General features: G+C 31.9%; 1 protein-coding gene across 7 annotated transcripts in view; it reads left to right on the top strand.

Annotated features, from left to right (window-relative positions):
• The window catches only part of USP6NL (USP6 N-terminal like), a 184,573-nt gene that overhangs the window by 94,989 nt on the left and 68,465 nt on the right, over positions 1 to 21,119 (top strand). For 5 of the 7 annotated variants that reach the window (XM_012550875.3, XM_023504702.2, XM_031938568.1 and 2 more), the window contains 3 exons: positions 2,469 to 2,536; positions 8,705 to 8,787; positions 12,047 to 12,086. In XM_012550875.3, coding sequence (XP_012406329.1) covers positions 2,469 to 2,536; positions 8,705 to 8,787; positions 12,047 to 12,086 — 191 coding nt within the window. Of the gene's footprint in view, positions 1 to 2,467; positions 2,537 to 3,503; positions 3,562 to 8,704; positions 8,788 to 12,046; positions 12,087 to 17,534; positions 17,616 to 21,119 lie in introns of those variants that run through there. The other 2 variants (XM_031938571.1, XM_031938569.1) reach the window with 2 other exon arrangements.

Raw genomic sequence — 21,119 nt, 5'->3', positions numbered from 1 at the left:
TTATTTTCCTCCTTACCCCAATACAAAAAGAAAGATGCTATGCCATTTTTTTTTTTTGTCTCCAGTTTCAATTCTGTTGAGCAAGTGAGAAGGGAACGCCCCTGCTTTTTCCTTCGAATTTGACAGAACACATGGCAGCCCACAAAGGCAAAGAAATCAGTCTTTTTCTTGAGTAGATCTGCCTACATGCTGAGACAGGAGTCAGAGGTTGGCATATCTTTGGCAATGATTTCAGGGAGTAAGTAGCCATTTACTACACAAGTCATAGTAAATGATAGATCTGTTTGAAGTCTCACTGGATCTTATGATCTTCACTATCTATCCTGACCTTATTCCAAAATAATGTGCTATTAGGTCTCTTGGCTGGATTCTGGGCAGCTGGTTTTCTTGAAGCTTAAATTGCCTCAATAGCTCAGTGACTTCTTTTTTTTTTTTTTTTTTCAATGACAACATACTCTGGATGTTGTACAACCTTGAGTGTAGTGTGTAGGAGGTAGGTGAGAGGTTCTGAGCGAACTCAGGGTCAATGAATGTCAGTTCATGACTTTTTGTTTGTTTGTTTCTTTTGGACTCTAGGTGTTTTAGAGCATAAAGACAGTTGTAATTACTTTAGTTTTGGCAAAAGAGTGGAATATGCATTTTCTAAACTGTATCAGCAAATTTCTTTTCTTTTTATGTTGTAATTTTTTTTGTTTTTCTTCCTTTTTAAGTAAACTTAATTTATGTAAGTTTTGTCCTGTTTGTCTTAATTTGTATCTTATGATACAGTATTATTCCATTATATTCATAGAGCAATTTTATTTAGACATTCTTCAATTTATGGGCAGCTATTCTTTTCTGGTTCTTTAGTAACAAAAAGTCTTGCTATAAATTTTTGTTGCATAAAGGATCTTTCCATTTTTAAACTCCTTTGGGGTATATGTTAGCATTGGGAACATTGGGTTAAAGGGAATGGATATTTCAGTTATTAGTCTAGCATAGCTTCTTATTTACTATGATTAAATTGAAATTTTTATTAAATACTTTCTCACTCGGTTAGGTATAATGCTGGGAATTAGGGATATAAAGACAAAAATTAAGTTGTTCCTCTTGTTAGGGAGCCTAATTCTAGTCTATCTGGCTGCAGATAGAATAGAATGGCTGTTTACATAGCACTTTACTTGTAGTATCTCATTTTGAGCCTAATAATCAACTGAAGGAGATAGGTAAGAAAGGTATCCTCCTCATCTTAGAAATGAAAAAAACAGTATCTGAGAGAGGATTCTGATTCTTGCCCCCAACTGTAAGAGATTGGTAACTATTGGAATGGAATTTAGAAACTGAGTCTTCCTGATTATGAGGAACATAGTTTTCATGATTTATTTATCCATTAGAAGTGAATGAAGCAAAATTGGAAACTTAATATGTTATAATGGATGTAATTTCCAGCTCTTTTTAATATACATACCAATTATTAAATTGTTTGTTCTTAGCTTTTATGCTGGCTCTATCCTTTTTATTCATAGTATACTCTTGGTGAATATATTTATGTACCTTCATGTCTTTTTCTTTTCTTAACTATATCAACTAGTCTTTTAAAATCTTATGTCAGTAGTATATGTGTATATAATATGTATGTATGTGTCTATTTATACATATACACCCATTCTTGAAATCTTTATCTTGTTTTTCCATTCTATTTTGTTTGAAATATTCTGGACACACATCATTGCTGGAATATCTGTGCAAAAATTTGGGAAGTTATTAATTAGAGAGCAATTAGAATGGTGAAGGACTTTTGAGTCCATGACATGAAGCTTGATCTGGGATGCAGTAGAAGAAAACTTGAGAGGAATTTGATAATTTTTTTTGTAATGAAGAGAAGATTTGTAAAGAAGAGAGATTTGCTTTGTTCTTGTTATTCATTGGTCTGTGGGGCAGTGAATAGCATTTTAAAAGAAGAGAATTTAGATTTGAGACAGTAAAATTTTTTCCTAAAAAATAGAGTTGAGTAAGAATAAAATGGGCTATCTCTGGAGGTGATCATTTATCCTTTATTGGACATCTTCATGCAAGCCCAGATGACTACTTGTTGAGTGTGTTGTAATGAGGGTTCTTTTTCCAGCATGGTTTGGACTAGACAATTCCATTTGTATGTGAGTATATATGTTTACATGTATAACACAATGAAACTGGACCTCTAATTGACCCTTTTGGATACCATTTACCATGTTCTGTTTTTTTTCTCTAGTAAATGACTTATATGTCATAAGTTATTTGGAAACCAAAAATATTACATTATCCCCATGGAACTGATTTTAGCCACAAGCTGTTTAATACTATTAAGCATTTGTTAGGACATAAACTGCTGATGTTCTCTTTTGTTGTTTAGATTATATTCTTTTCTTTATTATTTTAATATAATATCACTAATTCTTCAAGGGAATATTTGTTTTCTGTGTAATAACTACAACATTTCAACTCTACAGATTCGGAGCAGGATGCAGCACTTAAACTTGCTCAGGAACGAGCTGAAATAGTTGCCAAATATGATCGAGTAAGTATTTATATTTGCTTTTTTTTGTTTGTTTAATTTTATCAAAAGATTAAAAATAGAAATACATTGATCTAGAGAGCTTAAGTTAAGAGAACATTTATTTCAAGTAAATCTCATATCATTGATGCCTTAGACTGATTTGGCCTTAGACACTAGCTACATGACCCCAAGCAAGTCACTTAATCCTTTATATCTCAGTTTCCTCATCTGTAATATGAGCTGGAGAAGGAAATGGCAAACCTCTTTAGTATTTTTGCCAAGAAAACTCCAAATGTGGTTGGGGTCACAGTATGGCATGACTGAAATGACAGAATATCATCAATGATATGAGATTATCTTTTTTCTTTATTGTTTCTGTAATTCATTTTTATGGGCATTAAAAAAAATCTTAATTGGTATAAGGTTCTCCTGTTAAGGAAACTTTCTTCACCAATGCAGATTGGCACTTATTTTGCAGCTATTTCTGAAAAAGCTGTCTGGTGATACTGAGAGCTAAAGTGAACTTGCTCAGGATAACAGTAATGTCATAGGCAAAACTTGAATTTAGATATTCTTGACTCAGGACCCTAGTTTTCTATTTTCTGTGCTATAGTTGTCTTTCATATATTGCATTGTATATGTTTTTTAAAAAGAACTTTTAAGTGAAAAATTTTGCCTTTTTAAAATTCAGAATTTTTCCCTAATACATATTCTATTCAACTGTATATGATATATTATGTATAATTATGTTATCACACATAAGTTTATAGGATATATATATATTTATTTGTTTATAGGATATATATATATTTATGATTAATAATTATGAATACAATAAGATTTTTCACTAATGTATAATTTTCATTAATATTTTATCCTCTTATAATCATTACATATATGCACTAAAGTTCATGGTTATTCATATATTCCCTTTTTTCTTTCTGTTTGTTATTCTGTTTGGTCCAAACCTGTGTTTTCATTGCTGTAGCGAAGCTGTTGATTTCACTCTTCAAGTCAGTTCATCAGCAAGCATTTCTTAAAGCCAGGTACTGAGTCACATTTCTGCTGAAGATACAGATAGAAAGACTGAAATAGTTCCTACTTAACAAGGAGCTTACCCCCTAATGATACTACTGTGCACCTTCTCATTTTGGAGACTTACCTGGGGCACCAAGATATTAAGTAACTTTATAATATTAGAGAGGAGAACAGTGGTTGCAGGTATGAGTGGTAGTGCTCCAGCAACCTGAGAAGCTAGTATTTGTCCTTTGCTAGTAGCAGTTCTCACAACTTAAATGGAGATGATGATAAAGAAAATGAGGTTTGAGGGCCAACATTAAAACATACTAGTTGACCAAGACTAGGGGGTTTATAAGTTAGAATAGTTCCCTTGGGAAAGAATTCAACATCTTCTTCTTTGAAAGGGGAATTCTCTTACTTGTGACTGTGTACTATAATGGAAAAAGCACCGGGTTTGAAGTCAGAGGATCTGTGTTTACCTCCTAAATCAGCTGCTTATCATTAGCATAAACATGATCCTTGAATCAATGGGAACTGATGAAATCACCAAGTAAAATAGAAAAACAGAGATTTAATGAGTTCCCAAGACAGTGCCCTGTGAGATACTCATAGTATAGTGGGTATGACTAGGATTAAGATACTGCAAAAGAGAGAGAGAAGGAGTAGTCAGGTAGAAAAACCAGTCATGAATTGTCATGAAGCATACTCTCATGAAAACCTAGAGAAAAGAGTATTAGGGAAAAGACTGTCAATACTGTTAAGCCTTTGACAGGGTCAGAGTCTGTCAAAAAGGGTAAGGACTGAAAAAAGGCCATTAGATTTAAAAATTAAATAATTTGGAGAAATTGTTGAATCTGTTGAGTGAGGAGGTTGGAGCCATACTTTAGAAGATTAGATAAAGGAGAAGTCAAGGCACCTTTTGTAGATTGACTTTTCCATGACTTTAGCTACAAATGAGAGGAGAAGTATGGATTAATAATTATTGAGGATGGGTGGATCAACTTAAGGATTTTTGAGAATAGGGAAAACATAGGCATGTTCTTTAAAGATAACCAGGGAAATTCAAGATAAAAGTGAGGTAGTGGAGATGATATAGGGAACAATATAGACAGTACTAGATGGAATGAAATCATTTGTGCATATAGAGGTTTTTGCCATGGCAAGAAGGGCCACTTTATTATGAGAGACGAGGCATCTGGGAAATGTGAGTTGGGGAGGGAAGAAAAGAGGAAGCTCTCTATTGCTACTATTAATATTTACTAATAAAAGTGGTGTTTGATTAAGTGACAGATTACAAGTTCTTGTTCCCCTTACACTATGTAATTATTTTTTGAGGGAAAAGGAATTTTTATGTTCTTTTTTCTAGTATGTGACCCTCCCTGAAGAATAATGAAGGTCCTTTGTAATTTAACCTATGCTACTGTCTCTAGAGCCATTTGAATTCTTCTTCATGTCTTACACAGGTTTTTCTTATTTTAATTTAAAGTTAGCTAATTGTTATGTACTCAATATTTCAATCTTTAAACCTGGTTAACTATAAACATTCCATTCCTTATTATAAACTAAAGAATTTCTCCTCTCCTTTTCAACTTTTTTTCTTACAAGCTCTTCATAGATCCAAAATGTGTTTTTCATGTTGCTTATCAAACCCTATTAAATAGTTGCTTAAATCTTAGAAAAAGTTATTAGGTAAAAGATATTTATAGAGAAGATATAGATATACATACACATATGTGTGCATATATATTCATATGCACATATGCATATATGATAGAGTACCAGGCCTGGAATCAGGAAGACTCATCTTCTTGATTTTAAATTTGGCCTTAGACACTAGCTACATGACCCCAAGCAAGTCACTTAATCCTTTTTATCTCAGTTTCCTCATCTGTAATATGAGCTGGAGAAGGAAATGGCAAACCTCTTTAGTATTTTTGCCAAGAAAACTCCAAATGGGGTCACAGTATGGCATGACTGAAATGACAGAATATCATCAATGATATGAGAAGAATCCATAATAATTCTGGACTTCCTAATATTCTACATATTTGAGACTACAAAAGAACAAGTTTAGACTGTGGCAGATTAAGAATCAGTTTTTCACAATTATTCTATTAAAATTGACCAGGAGGCATTACAGTAGTAATATTGAGTCATTATAGTAGTAATATTACCTGTTATTGTTGTTTCTTCTTCATTATAGTAGTAATGTCTCATGGTGATGGGGAAGTAATTTTGAAGTGGAGTGCAAGTTTTGACAGGCCTACCAAAGTGGAGTAGATTTTAAGAACTGGACCAGAAACTGTACCTGTGTGTTATTTGAAGACCAGCCTAGCTAGCTGTACAAATGCTTGACCTCCTCACCTCTGCCTCTTAGCCTTCCTGAAGACCCAGTTCCAGTCCTGCCTTCTGCAGGAAGTCTTTCACCCAGCTTCTAGTGCCTTCCCTATATAGATTACCTTTCTTCTACTTCCATATAACTTCTGTGTGCCTACTTATAATGTTTAGAAGCATCTTCAGCAAATAGCCCCATGCCTAGATTGTAGTAAGTATTTGATAGATGTTCAATCAGTGACTAGAAAACCTCATCACTAAAGATAGAATATAGTTCATGAAGACTGTCCTCTGAGGCACAGAGGGATTGTTATCTTGGTTGATAGATAGAATGTGCCAATACCTGTGAAATTACAGGTGACTAATATATTGCAATAACAGTATTGAAGCACATTGTATTGCATATAGTAGTCAGTTAATACACAGAAATACTTAATTAAAATAAGATAAATTATTAAGATTTTTACATTCTAAATCCATATCCCTCATCTATATTCCTACCCATAAACCATGTACCTTGTGAAACAGTAGAAAGAGCTCTAGACTTTTTGAGTCAGGTCACTGGGCTACCTGCTCTGATATTTACTCTCTGTAATCTTGAATGAATCCTTTATGCTCTCAGTCTCATTTTCCTCATCTATAAAATGGGACTAAGCAATATATAAACTCAAAGGTTAAGTGGAAAGTTAAAAGTGAATTGTTGTTATGAACAATAGTTTTAACAATGGCCAAAGAGATCTCATTTTAAGTTTTTCAAGACCCTTTTAACATAAAAATTTTTTCCTCTACATTTTAAAAAATTATTTTTACTTTTTGTTATTCTGAATTTGACAAATATGAACAAACAAGAGCATGCGCATATACCAAACAACAACAACACGAATTTGAAATTTAGATTAAAAATTTTAATTTTAGAAATTAATTTGGATGGCTACATTTTGTCACAAACTTCCATAGTTGTCTAATATAGCAAAATCTTTATAAAAACTACTCTGAATATCTTTGTATATTGACAAAATTTATATGTGAGAAAGTTCTATTATGTTAGACCTCCCAATGATGCACTGGATTTTCTTGTTTCTTAATGTATTTCTGAGTAAAAGATGGATTGGCAAAGTTGTTTACATTTACTGATCCTTGGTGTCTTGGTTCAAGGGCCATAGAAATAAAGATTTTTTTTTTTAAGTTTAGAAAACCATTTTCATAAAACAAGTTCTTATGAATAAAGCAGGTTATGTTTCTCTTTTCTAGCTGTCGCTGTTGTCATTAGGAATATCCCCCATCTAAAATAACAAAGGACATAGATTTATAGTTTTTTGAATGAGTATTACTGTATAATGAAAAGACAATTAAAAATGGAGTCAGAAAGACCCAGGCTATAACACTGTAGCCGAGAGTTATTAGCAGCATCTCTGTGGCGTGTCATTTAACTCTGAGGCATCTTATCTGTAAAGTGAATATCCATTTTACAAGATATTTGGTACTGCATACCTGGAAGGGCTGTTGAAAGGAAGGCATTTATAAAATGAAACACTATGGAAAATATATTCTATTTTTTTTTTTTTTAATAGCCTTTAATTTACAGGATATATACATGGGTAACTTTACAGCATTAACAATTGCCAAACCTCTTGTTCCAATTTTTCACCTCTTACCCTCCCCCCACCCCCTCCCCTAGATGGCAGGATGACCAGTAGATGTTAAATATATTAAAATATAACTTAGATACACAATAAGTATACATGACCAAAACATTATTTTGCTGTACAAAAAGAATCAGACTCTGAATTATTGTACAATTAGCTTGTGAAGGAAATCAAAGATGCAGGTGTGCATAAATATAGGGACTGGGAATTCAATGTAATGGTTTTTAGTCATCTCCCAGAGTTCTTTTTCTGGGTATAGCTAGTTCAGTTCATTAACTGCTCCATTAGAAATGATTTGGTTGATCTTGTTGCTGAGGATGGCCTGATCCATCAGGACTAGTCATCATCTAGTATTGTTGTTGAAGTATATAATGATCTCCTGGTCCTGCTCATTTCACTCAGCATCAGTTCGTGTAAGTCTCTCCAGGCCTTTCTGAAATCATCCTGTTGGTCATTTCTTACAGAACAGTAATATTCCATAATATTCATATACCACAATTTATTCAGCCATTCTCCAACTGATGGACATCCATTCAAGTTTCCAGTTTTTAGCCACTACAAAAAGGGCTGCCACAAACATTCGTGCACATACAGGTCCCTTTCCCTTCTTTGTAATCTCTTTGGGATATAAACCCAGTAGTAACACTGCTGGATCAAAGGGTATGCACAGTTTGATAACTTTTTGAGCATACTTCCAAACTACTCACCAAAATGGTTGGATTCGTTCACAACTCCACCAACAATGAATCAGTGTCCCAGTTTTCCCACATCCCCTCCAACAATCATCATTATTTTTTCCTGTCATCTTAGCCAATCTGACAGGTGTGTAGTGGTATCTTAGAGTTGTCTTAATTTGCATTTCTCTGATTAATAATGACTTGGAGCATCTTTTCATATGACTAGAAATAGTTTCAATTTCTTCATCTGAGAATTGTCTGTTCATATCCTTTGACCATTTTTCAATTGGAGAATGGCTTGATTTTTTATAAATTAGAGTTAATTCTCTATATATTTTGGAAATGAGGCCTTTATCAGAACCTTTGACTGTAAAAATATTTTCCCAGTTTATTGCTTCCCTTCTAATCTTGTCTGCATTAGTTTTGTTTGTACAAAAACTGGAAAATATATTCTATTAAAATGTAGTTAATCATCACATAAACATTTACTCTTTTCCCCTTTTTTACCTTAGGGTCGTGAAGGTGCAGAAATTGAACCTTGGGAAGATGCTGATTACCTTGTTTACAAAGTTACTGACAGATTTGGCTTTTTACAGTAAGTTAACATAGCTATTTATAGATTTAATATAGTTATTTAGTAAGACTATTTTATGCAATTATTGCTAATACTCATTTGGTTTAATTTTTTTAGATAATTTTTAAAGATGACTTGTAAAAATAATAATATACTGAATAACTTCTAAATTGCTCTTTATTGTAATATTGTTCAATTATATAGTTTCTAGGGGTTTTATCCTTTCTAAATTAACTGCGATTGGGACTAACAATTTTATATGGCTTTTTTGTTGGGGGAAAAAAAACCCTTAAATTCAACTAATGAATATTACTAATTTCTCAAAATGAAATAAAAATTAGGAACATTATTTTTTAAAGTTGTTAGTGAAAATTTACTTTATAAATTGTAAAAATAATTAGCATTTAAAAGTTTTGCTATTAGGCATATGAAAAGTGAGTGATTGAATCTTGTAAAGAACTGCTTTCAGCCATATTACATTTATTATACATAGTGGTAATTCTAGTACTTTAATTATTTTTAAGATTTTACCAATTATAGGTAAATGTGTCATTGGAGTCTTTTTGAGAGAAAGTAAGGAGAGACTTTAGTGGAGTTCAGATTTGATAGCAACATTTTCCTGTCTTGTTAATTTTAGTTTTTTTGGTATTTGTTTTGCTTTATTTCTAGTAAATATTTTGAACATTTGAGGAATGTGTGCTTTTAAAATTGGACATCTTAAAAGATACTTTTTCTGTATGTATTTTTCTTTTGGTGTACAAAAGAAGCCTATTAGTAGTGAATTATATATGTTTCAGGTCATCTTGCTAAATGCTAGAGATTGTTGCTTTGCCTTAGGCACACTTCATACTAGAGTTTGAAACTCTTATTGGAATGAGACAGTTGCTAACCAGCTTTCACTTTCTCCCATTGTAGTCTTTAAATGTATTGAATTTTCATTAACTTCCTAATGTATTCCTTCAGTAGGCAAAAAAATTAAAAAAATTAAAGCAAAGAAATGGATTTCAGTCTAGAAATGTTAGGTATTTCATTAAATTTCTTTAAATGAAACTATTGATTTTTGTTATAATTGCTAACTTCAACTAAAAAAACTTTCTCTGGAGGTGATCTCATAGGATTATAGCTTATATTTTTTCCCTCATCATATTGTGATACTTAGAGGTATAGAATTTAGTTACTTTTTCTGAGGAATGTAGATGTTGTGTCTGGTCATTTCTTGGCTAAAGACTATAAATAGTTTCTTGGCTGTGTTGGTTTATTACTCTTCCTGATTCCTAGACTGCTATTTGTTATGGATTAGATTAGAGGGGTGATTAGAGGAGAATGGATATCTCATATGCAAGTATCAATAAAATACCAAGCTTTTTCTAAATTTTGCATTTAGAAATGTTCTCCCCTTCAACCTTAAGTAGTTCTCCTTACATATGTATATTTTCTGTTAACTAATCTTGTTCTGTTTGGATTATCATTATTTGTATATATGTATTTGTGTGTTTATATAATATAAATGTACATATGTCTAAATATATATGATATATCCAACTTCTACTTATATCTGTCATAAATTGTACACTTTGTGAGGTAGAGATTAAATTTGGTATTTTCTTTGAGCAGTGTTCCACAGGAAAGAACTATTTAATAAATAAATGCTTGTTGAATGGAATTAATCAAGGTAGTGTAATGTTGCTTATTTAGCAATGCTGAGGAGACATTATCTGTCTATTATAATGTTGTTTATCCCAGTTCTTGTTGAGTCTTTGTTTCATAGGTACATCCCAAACTTAAATTATTCCATAATATAGACCAGTTTCTTAAACTTTTTCTACTTGTGATCCCTTTTCATCTGAGAAATTTTTATGTGACCCTGGGTGTATAAGTATATAAAATAGGCATCAAATCAAACATTTATTGATAATAAATCAGAATTTCACAACCCCCATATTCAGTTAATATAACCCTATGTGGGATCACATGTAAGAAGCTTTGGTATAGACCAACATATGACAGTACACAACTGATTTGCTTCTCTAACAAACTACAGAGTGAATATTGAGGAAATAAAGCCAGATTGGCCTATTGGTAAAACAGAAGTAACTTCGTATAGTACTCAGGAATGAGGAGGTTTGTTTTAGATTTATGCACTGATGAAGGGACTATACTTAGGGAATGGAGAGATACTGTGTTTAAGTATCTAGAATACTTGTTTGTAGAATATAGTTACTCTGTATTCATTCTGCTGAACAAAAGATGCTTAATCTTTATTTAATATTAGATGTGCTTTCAGCTTTAAAACATTATGAGTTAAAAGAGGAGAAAAAAAAGAGAAATTTTGCCTAAATGGCAAAACTTGTTTGCTGCAGCAAACAATTTTTTAAAGCAATTTAGTAATATATGTTTTTATAATTGTGACAGCCAACTTGAATAGATCACCTAGAGTGTGCAATAAACATTTGGCAAATCTGTGAAAAGCTGAGATAAAACTTTATGATTCTAAGTCTTTGGAACCTTTTCTTTTTGAAACTATTAGTTTAGATTTTTGCAGAATTTTGTTGATGTGCTAAATTTTGTTAATTTTAAGATTCTTAGTTGAATGAATGATCTTGTGTTACTGAAGAGTTACAGAAATATATCACATGAATTAATTAGAAATTAAAGATACTAAAATAACACACTTCTCTTGTTTACTACTCAGTTTAGGAGATTCAGATCATTGAACAATATTTGAACTTTTCAACTCATATAACATTTGTCCTCTCTTAATGCAACCCTTAATTGCTTAAGCAGAGGTTCTTAACTTTTTGTGTATCATGAACTCCTTTCATATGGTAGCAAAACCTGTGGACATTCTTATCAGAATAATATTTTTAAATACATAATATAAGATATATAATGTTACAGAGGAAACATATTCTCTAGAAATATAGTTATGAAAATTAAAAAAAAATTACTTCACAACCTGTGAAGGAGTAGTCACTTTTAGGTAGAACCATTATTTTAAAAGTTCATGGGCCCCAGATTAAGAATGATGAAAAAAGATAGTTATTATAGTTATGAAGTAAAATTATCATCTCTACTAAATCCATCAATCAACAAGCATTTATTCTTTACCTTTTTTTTTGTGCCAGGCATATAAAATATAATGGATATGTATATTATTCCTGGCTCTGATGACAAGGATAGCCATGAATCACTTGTATATCTATAGTTGTGTAATTAAAAAAAATACAATGGTATTCTTTGAACATAAAATTGTGTCTCATTAATGCTTTCCCTCCCACAGTGAGGAGGAGCTTCCATACCACAATGCAGCAGTAGAAAGGGTAAGTTATATTCTATATTTATTTATAGCTTTTATTCTTCTCCTTTTGTTAGGAAACCTTTCCTTATAATGCATAAAATAATATAATCCATCCTACAGAATTTAAAGACATCTTTGCTTTTGGAAGTTTCAAAGATCATAATCACCTATGAATTAAATTTGAGGTGAATAGTGATTAAAAACTGTTAAGAGTTGGAGTAGGAAAATTCTCATCTTAGCAGAAAACAGTAAGGTTTTTTTCCCTAAAAGCAGAAGTTTTAATGAGACCTATAGTACACCTAAAGATCTAATTTAACGTTGGAAGTAAAAGTTTTAATGAGATCTATAGTATACCTTAAAGTTTAGGTTAAAAGTTGATTTTGTACTTATATATGTTGATTCTTAAACATGTGTAGATATATTTAAATAGTGTATATGTAGATACATATGCATTATATACCTGTTCATTGTTCATCATATCATGATTTGTTCACTGATTCAAGAAATGCTTATTAAACTATAATGAGAAGAACATTATGGTAAGCACTGCAAGAAAAAAGATAAAATTTAAGTAAAAACTAGTCCTTATTCTCCTTTTATTTATTCAACTAGTTCTAAATATAGGAACTCTCCTGAATGATGAGGATACAGAAACAAAAATATAGAACTTACAGACTAGTGGGGATAAAAACATTTAAAAAAAAAAAAACCCACCAACCACCCTGTAAGATAGAGTATTACCTAAGTATATTAGGGTCACATAAAACAAAGTAATATATGAAACTTAAGGAGAAAAGTCATTAACAACTGGGATAAATTAAGAAGGCAAAAACAGGATATCTGCCATTTTAGGATCAGTTTTGAAGGATATATGTATGTGTGTGTGTGTGTGTGTGTGTATTTTTTTCATTCAGAGGTGAAGAGATAGAATTAAAAACACATATCTCTGTATATTTGTGATTAGTTTAGCAGAACATTGTTTCTTTTTTTAACCCTTATAGTTATTATTTGTTGTTTTTTCAGAGAGATTATTAACCTTAGATTGCTTTATATTAGATATTTTAGACAGATGATATGGATAGCTTAATTTTTTCCTTCTCTAAGACAGATCATGAGTCCATAGTGATTACTGTGGGATATTTCTTTTATTTAGTTGAGCATATAAAATTTATTTGTGGGAAGTGTGGGAAATCCTCAAGTCTGCCCAATTTTGGTCCGGTAACTTCCTGATCTATCTCTTAGAAGAGTAGCTTGAGAAATAGCAACACATTAAAATTCTGTGTTCATGAAGCACTTTCAAGATGCCCTGTGTTTTCATAGCTAAATGACTTTGATTTCTAAAGACTTTAAATTAAATGGTTCCCCAAGCTGGATATTGGTATATTGTGTGGAACAACATATTTGAGAGTCTCATGCCCTAAATTCCAGGCTTAGCAGTGTTACTCATTAGTCATGTGACTTTGGTCCTTTTGAGGACTCATTCATAAAATAAGTGGCCTGGAGAAAAAGATCACTAAAACCCTTTTAGCTTCATCACATATTGAATAAATATATGTTTTTAAATTTAAAAAAAAATTATGTTTTTGTTGAGGCAATTAGGGTTAAGTGACTTGCGCAGGATCATCCAGCCAGGAAGTGTTAAGTATCTAAGGCCAGATTTGAACTCAATTTGAACTCAAGTCCTCCTGACTTCAATGAATAAATATGTCTTAAGCACTTAATTTGTCCAAAACATTATTCAAAACGCTCAGTTACATAGCTCTCACATTCTAATTTGTGTGTATATATGTGTTTGTGTTACATTTTATAAATTACTTTTGAGTTTTCCATTAAATATTTAATATGAAATTTGCATGAATTCTCCTGTGTTCTGTTTATTTTTGAGTCTTAAGAAATAGAATGTACTGTACTATTAAAAAAAATTCCTGACATTTTATTCAAATAACTGCATTGACATGAATTTTTAAAAGAGAAAAAGTGATATGGGAAAGGAGGAAGTTATTCTTTATAATTATAAACAGTGTGTGTGTGTGTGTGTGTGTGTGTGTAGACACACACACTCACACATGCTGCAATGACTTGTAACAATAATACTATTTTCTCCCATGGATAGGACTAAGCATATTTTTCATACTGTGAATGATTATCAAAAAAGTCTCTATGACTCCTGAAAGTTCCTGAAAAGTTAGCATACAGATTTGAAATATCTTTTCAATTTAATTTGAATGTGGTGAGACTGTTGTTTATTTGGACAGTCTTATGTACCTTGAATTGTAATTTTGTGATCAGGAGAAGTAATATAAATGCATTATTAAAGGAATGTAGATTATATTATCAAATGACTTTGATAACATATGAGGTATAGAAAGACTTCCCTACTCATTCTCTCTTCTCTTATTTGTACCACAGTCTTGCCTCATTTTCTTCTTCTTTTTTTTTTTATTTAATTACTGTCTACCACTTGTTTTCTCCCTTTGAGAGAGAATTTCTCTTTGTTGAAATGAGCTCTTGTTCATTTACTTTTTGATGGACAGCTCTTTTGGTGAATATTTTTAAACTGATTTTCTTTGTTGACTCTGGTGCCCTGAGTAGTGGAAAGTATTTAATTAAGGGTAAGAGCAGAACCTGTACAAATTGACAGATGGAAACTTAATAAGAGTGTGATGATGGAAGAGTGGGCTGTTAAATTTAGTTTTGTTGCTGAGCATCAGCCTGTCATTAGTTTTATACAAAGTTCTACATTTAATAATTAGATAAAATGAGATTCTCTCCAAGCAGCTAATATGGAGAAAGGGACTTGTCTTAGAGACTGTTATCAGACAGGCTAGCAAATGAAAAAAATCTATTATTTTCTTCTTTGTGACTTTCTCCTGGCTGATCTGGGTTGTTATAGCAGTTAGAGGAGCATCACTTTAATTGGTTCAAAGATAGTGTCTCATTCCTAGAAAGGGGGAAAAATCAAAATGGTTACTAGAGTTATCAGTTAAACAAACTTTGCATAATTTATTCATGGAAATCAGGTATTTGAAAATTGCAGATCAGTTTTGAAAAATAGATATTGTGTGTATATTTATATCTTTTTATATATACAAATACATACATCCATAGAAACTCCTCAAATTTGTGTACAAGTCAAACTTGCTTCAACAATAGCTATCCAGAATATTGCTGTGATTGAATGAATGAATGAATGAAAAGCAAGGCCAAGTGCCAAAGCACATAAAAGCCCTCTAATCAGCCAGTATAACCTTTATAAAGTCAGTATACTAAAAAATCACATGCTTTAATTTTGTGAGAAAATTTTTTCAGACTTCATTAGAAATTTTACTTTGTCTACAATTCTAATGCACTTGATTAGCTGTTTGCTTACAAGAGATTGGAAGTAACAAGTCAAAAGAATAGGAAGTTTAAGTCTGTATATTTAAAAATAGGCTCAGAAATGTGAAGTAGGGATAAAACTACTGGACCTAAAGCATAAGAATAAGTACGTTGAACCTAAGGCAGTGAAGTGAGGTTGAATTATTTCTTTGGGCTTTTCTAACCCCTGTGATTTTAAGCTTATGATTTAAGTATTTGAGGAACTTGCTTTCTGATAAATTCATTATATCTCTATGATAAAAATCTATAGAAATTGTAGTCTTTCTATATATTACTAATATGTATTAACTTTCTAAAATGTGTTTGAGGTAGAACATGTTAGAGTCATAAAACCTAGGTTTGAATCCTGGCCTATTTCTTTAGGAAAAGTGTGATTTTATTAAGTCATAGTCTCTCTAAGTCTCAATTTCCTCCTTCATATGAAGTTATATGATTTGCTCTGGACTCATCATAGTAAATCATATGCCTTTATATACCCTGTGCTAAATGCCATGGATAAAAATAAGAAAAATACAATTCCTACTCTCAGGGAACTTGCAATCTAACGGGAAAGATAGCACTTAAAAGAAAATTGGAAAGGATGGCAGATAAGGTCATTATCTTGTTCTGTATTGTTCAGATGAAGCACAGCTGTAGGTGTAAAGTGAAGTGAGCTGCAAAGTCCAAGTTCTTTCCTCTATAAAGAAAAACTTTGGGTAAAGTTTAGTGCTCCACCTTCCAGCCTTCTAATCAGAAGAGAAAGGGGGATGAAAGTGTTGGAAAATTCTGTGTATCCAAGATTGAGTTAAACATCATGTTAAGATTTCTGATATCCACTTATCTTGGGAAGGGCTGTGGAGTTCAGTCCAATCAGATTTACAAATGGAAATAGAGTAGGATGAATTTAAGGCCCTTCAGTATTTCCTACTTTCCAGTCATTTATCAGCTTCCTTAACACCTAGACTTGAGACCATGCCTCCATACCAGATTTTCCATTTCTGGGATTACAATCAAATTAGCTGTATTATTGGTCTTGGAAAGGATATGTCAATTTCTTCTCTTGTGGCACCACTTTCCCTTTAATCTTCTCTAAGTATTCTGCTTTGATCCCCACTCCTCTGAGCATGTTGTCATCTCCTTTTAGAAGTTAAGCTTCAAGTAAATAGGTATAATAACCTTGGCCTTTATTTTGAGCCCAGGGGCATGAGTTCAGATCTCAATTTGGCTATACTTAAGCTGTTTAAAATTTACAAGTCCAAGGATCTCAGTCTCTTTGGGTTTCAGCTTTCTCCTCTCAGAATGTTTTGATTATTGTTATCATCATCATAATTGAGTCGGAAAAGATGATTAAGCGTCATCTAATTGATAGAAAGAACTTGAAATGCCTATGTGAAAAATACCGAGTCAAATTAAACTTGAAACTTACTACAATCTTTGGAGCTATTTAGGAAAAATTGCTTAAGCCATATCTCCGCTGTTATTGTTATTTTTTTCATCTTTGAAATGTGATCATTCAAAATTTAGGGTATGTATTAGACTTTTCCCAGATTGCCTCTTCTTTTCTTTCACAAGTTCTCACTTTACCCAAAGTCATATTACACAAATTTGACCTTACATAAAGAATAATTTAAAAAATCCATATTCTAGAAATATCTATGTTAACTTTGTTGTATAGTACTTATATCAAAGTACATATATAGCATTTTATAAAATTCACTTTACATAGAGGTCTGCAGAAGATTCCACTTAGATGAAGTGAGAACTGTACCTACTATTATATCAAGGTACTATACTCATCATCCTCAACCACCATTTTCTCTCTATTGGTGATAAATCCAGAAGAGAATTTTTCCTACTGAGTTCCTTGACTTTTTGAAGGATAAAATTAACATTAATGCAAGTCAAGAAATTATTTCTTTTGTCAGGGGAAGATCTGGCCTATGTCTGTATGGTTAGTATCATCCATCATTAACATTTTTTTCTCTCAAATTTGTTATCTTTTAAATGAACTTCTTTCTCATTAATTTCCTATTTTTGTATCTGTTATATACTCTGATGAAACTTTCACTTTCTTTCTCTGTTTTCCTTCTCTGTAATCCTTTGTATCATTTAGTAGTGTGGAAGATTTGGAGAAGGGAGAGACTGGAAGGAAAGTCATCAGTCATAGTAGACTATTATGCTGGTCAGTTGAAAGGTAATGATAATTTGACATAGGTAAGAAGATATAAGAGATATTGTGCAGTTACAATTAAGACCTGATAGTGAGTTGGATGGGTAAAGGAATGATGTGTAAGAGATACAACATGGAAATGATTCTGAATTCATGGATTTGGATGACTGCAGAGATGGTGCAATAAAAATAGATAATTTGGAAGACAAAAAGGTTTGTGGGAAAGATGAGTTCTGTTTTTGGCATTTTTAGTATAAAGTGCCTCTTAGACTTGCTGATAAAGACATTAATCAGACTGTTGGTGATGCGGGACTGGAGCTCAAGAGAAAGATAATAACTAGATAAATAGATTTGGAATTCATGTACATAGAAATTAAAATTGATCCTGTATGAGTTTGAGATAACCAAGAATGAAAATGAAGAGAGGAAAGTGAAAAAGACTCCCCAAGACAGAACCTTAGTGTTCTGGTGGCTATAGCACATGATAGTCCTGAATAGAAAAGTAAGAAGGAGCTTGCAAAAGCTACTAGAGAAAGTAAAAAAAAGAGAACTAGGAGAAAATATTTAGAAGGACATGGAATAGTTAACATGTTCAAAAACTGCAGAAAAATCAAGTAAGAGAATTGGGGAAAGGCCATGTGATTTAGTGATTGATATCACTAATATTCCCCAGGAGAATAGTAAAATAAAATAAAGTGCTTGGGTTATTGCTCCTTGCAGAATGTTGTGTGTAATTTTAAAACAAAGAAGGTAGAACTTTGTGTCTATTTCAGTCTTTTTAACTTTGCATCTTCTTTGTATATACTTTGATATTTATACTCTAAACCAGTGTCCACAGGGAAGGACAAGAAAAACTTTTGGAAGCCATATTTATGATCTAAAATCATTACAATTAGGAAAAGATGGGAAACTATTTGAGTTAAATTTTTTTTAAATCAAATATCACCAATAATGGTTACAAATCCATGATATCTTGGTATGTAATCATACAAATGTAAGATTAAAAGCCATTCTGCAAAGCATATGAACAAGCAGTTTTCAAAAGAAAAAAATGTCAAGCATGAAAAATATATAATGTTCCTTATTATTGTTGTATAAGAAACAATCAGCAGTCTAATTTCAGAAAGGTCTGGAGAGACATAGATGAACTAATGCTAAGTGAAGTGAGTAGGAACAAGAAAATATTACACAGAGCAACAAGAAGATTATGTGAAGATCAACTGTGATGGACTTGGCTCTTTTTAACAATGAGGTGATTCAGGCCAATTTCAGTAGTCTTATGATAGACATCCACATCCAGGCAGAAGACTGTAGTGACTAATGGTGGATCACAGCATATTATTTTTACCTTTTGTTGTTGTTGTTTGCTTGCTTATTTTTTCTTTCTCATTTTTCCCTTCCTATCTGATTTTTCTTGTTCAACATGATAAATATGGAAATATGTTTAGAAGAATTGCACATGTTTAATTTATAATGCATTCCTTCCTTTCTAGGGGAGAGAGAAAAAATTTGAAACGCAAGGTTTTGCGAAGATGAATGTTGAAAACTATCTTTGCATGTTTTTTGAAAATAAAAAAAGCTATTATAAAAAAGAAAAATTGTTTCTGATCCTTAAGAGTAAAAGAAATGCTCATTTCCCCTCCTACCCCATTAAAAAAAAAAGCAAAAAAAAAAAAGGGAGGGGTCAGTGAGGTTTCAAACCTAGCATACTGGGTAGTGATGACAAAAGATAAGGAGAGTTCATTTTGGAAATATGAGAATACCGATACAATGTGGATATTGCTATGCATGAATCAGTCAGTCAACAAACATATCTTAAGAACTTATTGTATTCTGGGGATACAATGAAAGGCAAAATTAAATCTCTGCCTCCAAGAAGCTTATATTTCAACAGGGGAAAGAACATACAAACATCTGTATACATATAAGATATACACTCTCTTTCTCTTTCTCTCCCCTCCCTCCCTCACTCTATAACTGGGTGATTATAACGAAGGGAAAGCTCTAGTAGGAAAGAGTTAGCATTTATATAGTGCCCTCTAATGCTAGGCACAGTACTAAGTACTTTTTACAAATATTATCTCATTTGATCCTCACAACAACCCATGTGAGGTAAATGCTATTTATTATATCCCCATTTTGTAATTAAGAAAAAAAAAATCAGACAGAGGTTGTGATCTGCCTAGAGTCACTCAGTATCTATGACTAGATTTGAACTTAGATCTTCCTGACTATAGGCCTGGTGCTTTGTTTACTGTACTACCAGCTGCTTCTGGTGATGGGTAAAGAAAAGACCAGGAAAATCCTTTTGATCTGAGTCTTGAATGATGCCAAAAGACATAGGTGAGGAATGGAGAACATTCTAAGCATAAGGGATAGTCATTAAAAAGACATCATGTCAGGAGTTGGAGGGTCTTGTGGGAGGTGGCTTTTTGGGATTGAAAAGGATAGAGAATGTATTATGAATTAAACTGGTATGAAAATTAAATGACATCAATAAAAATAAAATAATGTATAGTTCAGGATCAAGAACTAAAAGAGACTTGTAGCCTATCAGAATCTGATACTTATATACATCATGCATACTTTCTTCAAGAAGAATGTTTAAAAGTTATAGATATAATGAAAATGAAATGACATTTAATTTTTAAAATAGTATTTTATTAGTTCCAATTATATATAAAAACAATTTTTGACTCATCTTTTAAATAAAATTTTGAGTTCCAAATTCCCTCTCCCTCCGATGGTAAGCAATATCAGATAAGTTACATACACGCAATCATATAAAACATTTCCATATGAGCCATTTTATGAAAGAAGAAACAAAAGGAAAATTCTACAAAAAAGTTAAAATAGTATGCTTCAATTTGCATTTAGACTCTTTATAATTAATCTTTTGTCATTATCTTAGACCATTGTATTGTTGAGAAAAGCTAAGTTAATCATAGTTGATTATTGCCCAGTGTTGATATTAATGTGTACAATGTTCTCCTGGTTCTGCTCACTTCACTTTTCATCAGTTCATGTAAGTTTTTCTGAATTTTCTGAAATCAGCCTATTTATAATTTATTACAGTATGATACTATTCCATTGTATTCATATACTACAATTTGCTCAGCCAGAATAAAATTTTTTTAAAAATGAATTCACTATATTTTAGTCAATAGGAAAGACTACTTAGAGATCTAGGATCTTATGAGTAATTAAAATAAATTGTCAGTTGAAGTAAACATACACATGCAAATAAATACTATATTTAGAGAGTGCTCAGGATGAAAATGTAATACAGGCCATTCCGGGAGCTCTAATTGAATCTGTAAATGAACTATTGTTTTTTTTTTAATAAGTGGGGAAAGGATAAATGTAGATAAGCTTATTCTTACTGTTACCATTTCTTATAGAAGTTTAATTAATAAAATACAATTACCATAATGAGAAGGTAAAAGGAAAGAAGGAAACATCTCAGCCAAAAAATACTTACTTTGTCAAGTCAGAAGATACAGTAGCCAAAGTCACTGTAAAATGCTA

Source organism: Sarcophilus harrisii, chromosome 5 (genome assembly GCF_902635505.1).
Source record: "Sarcophilus harrisii chromosome 5, mSarHar1.11, whole genome shotgun sequence".
NCBI classification, from domain to species: domain Eukaryota; kingdom Metazoa; phylum Chordata; class Mammalia; order Dasyuromorphia; family Dasyuridae; genus Sarcophilus; species Sarcophilus harrisii.
The sequence above is the reverse complement of the archived record's forward strand: the minus strand, read 5'-3'. Positions and strand labels throughout refer to the sequence as shown.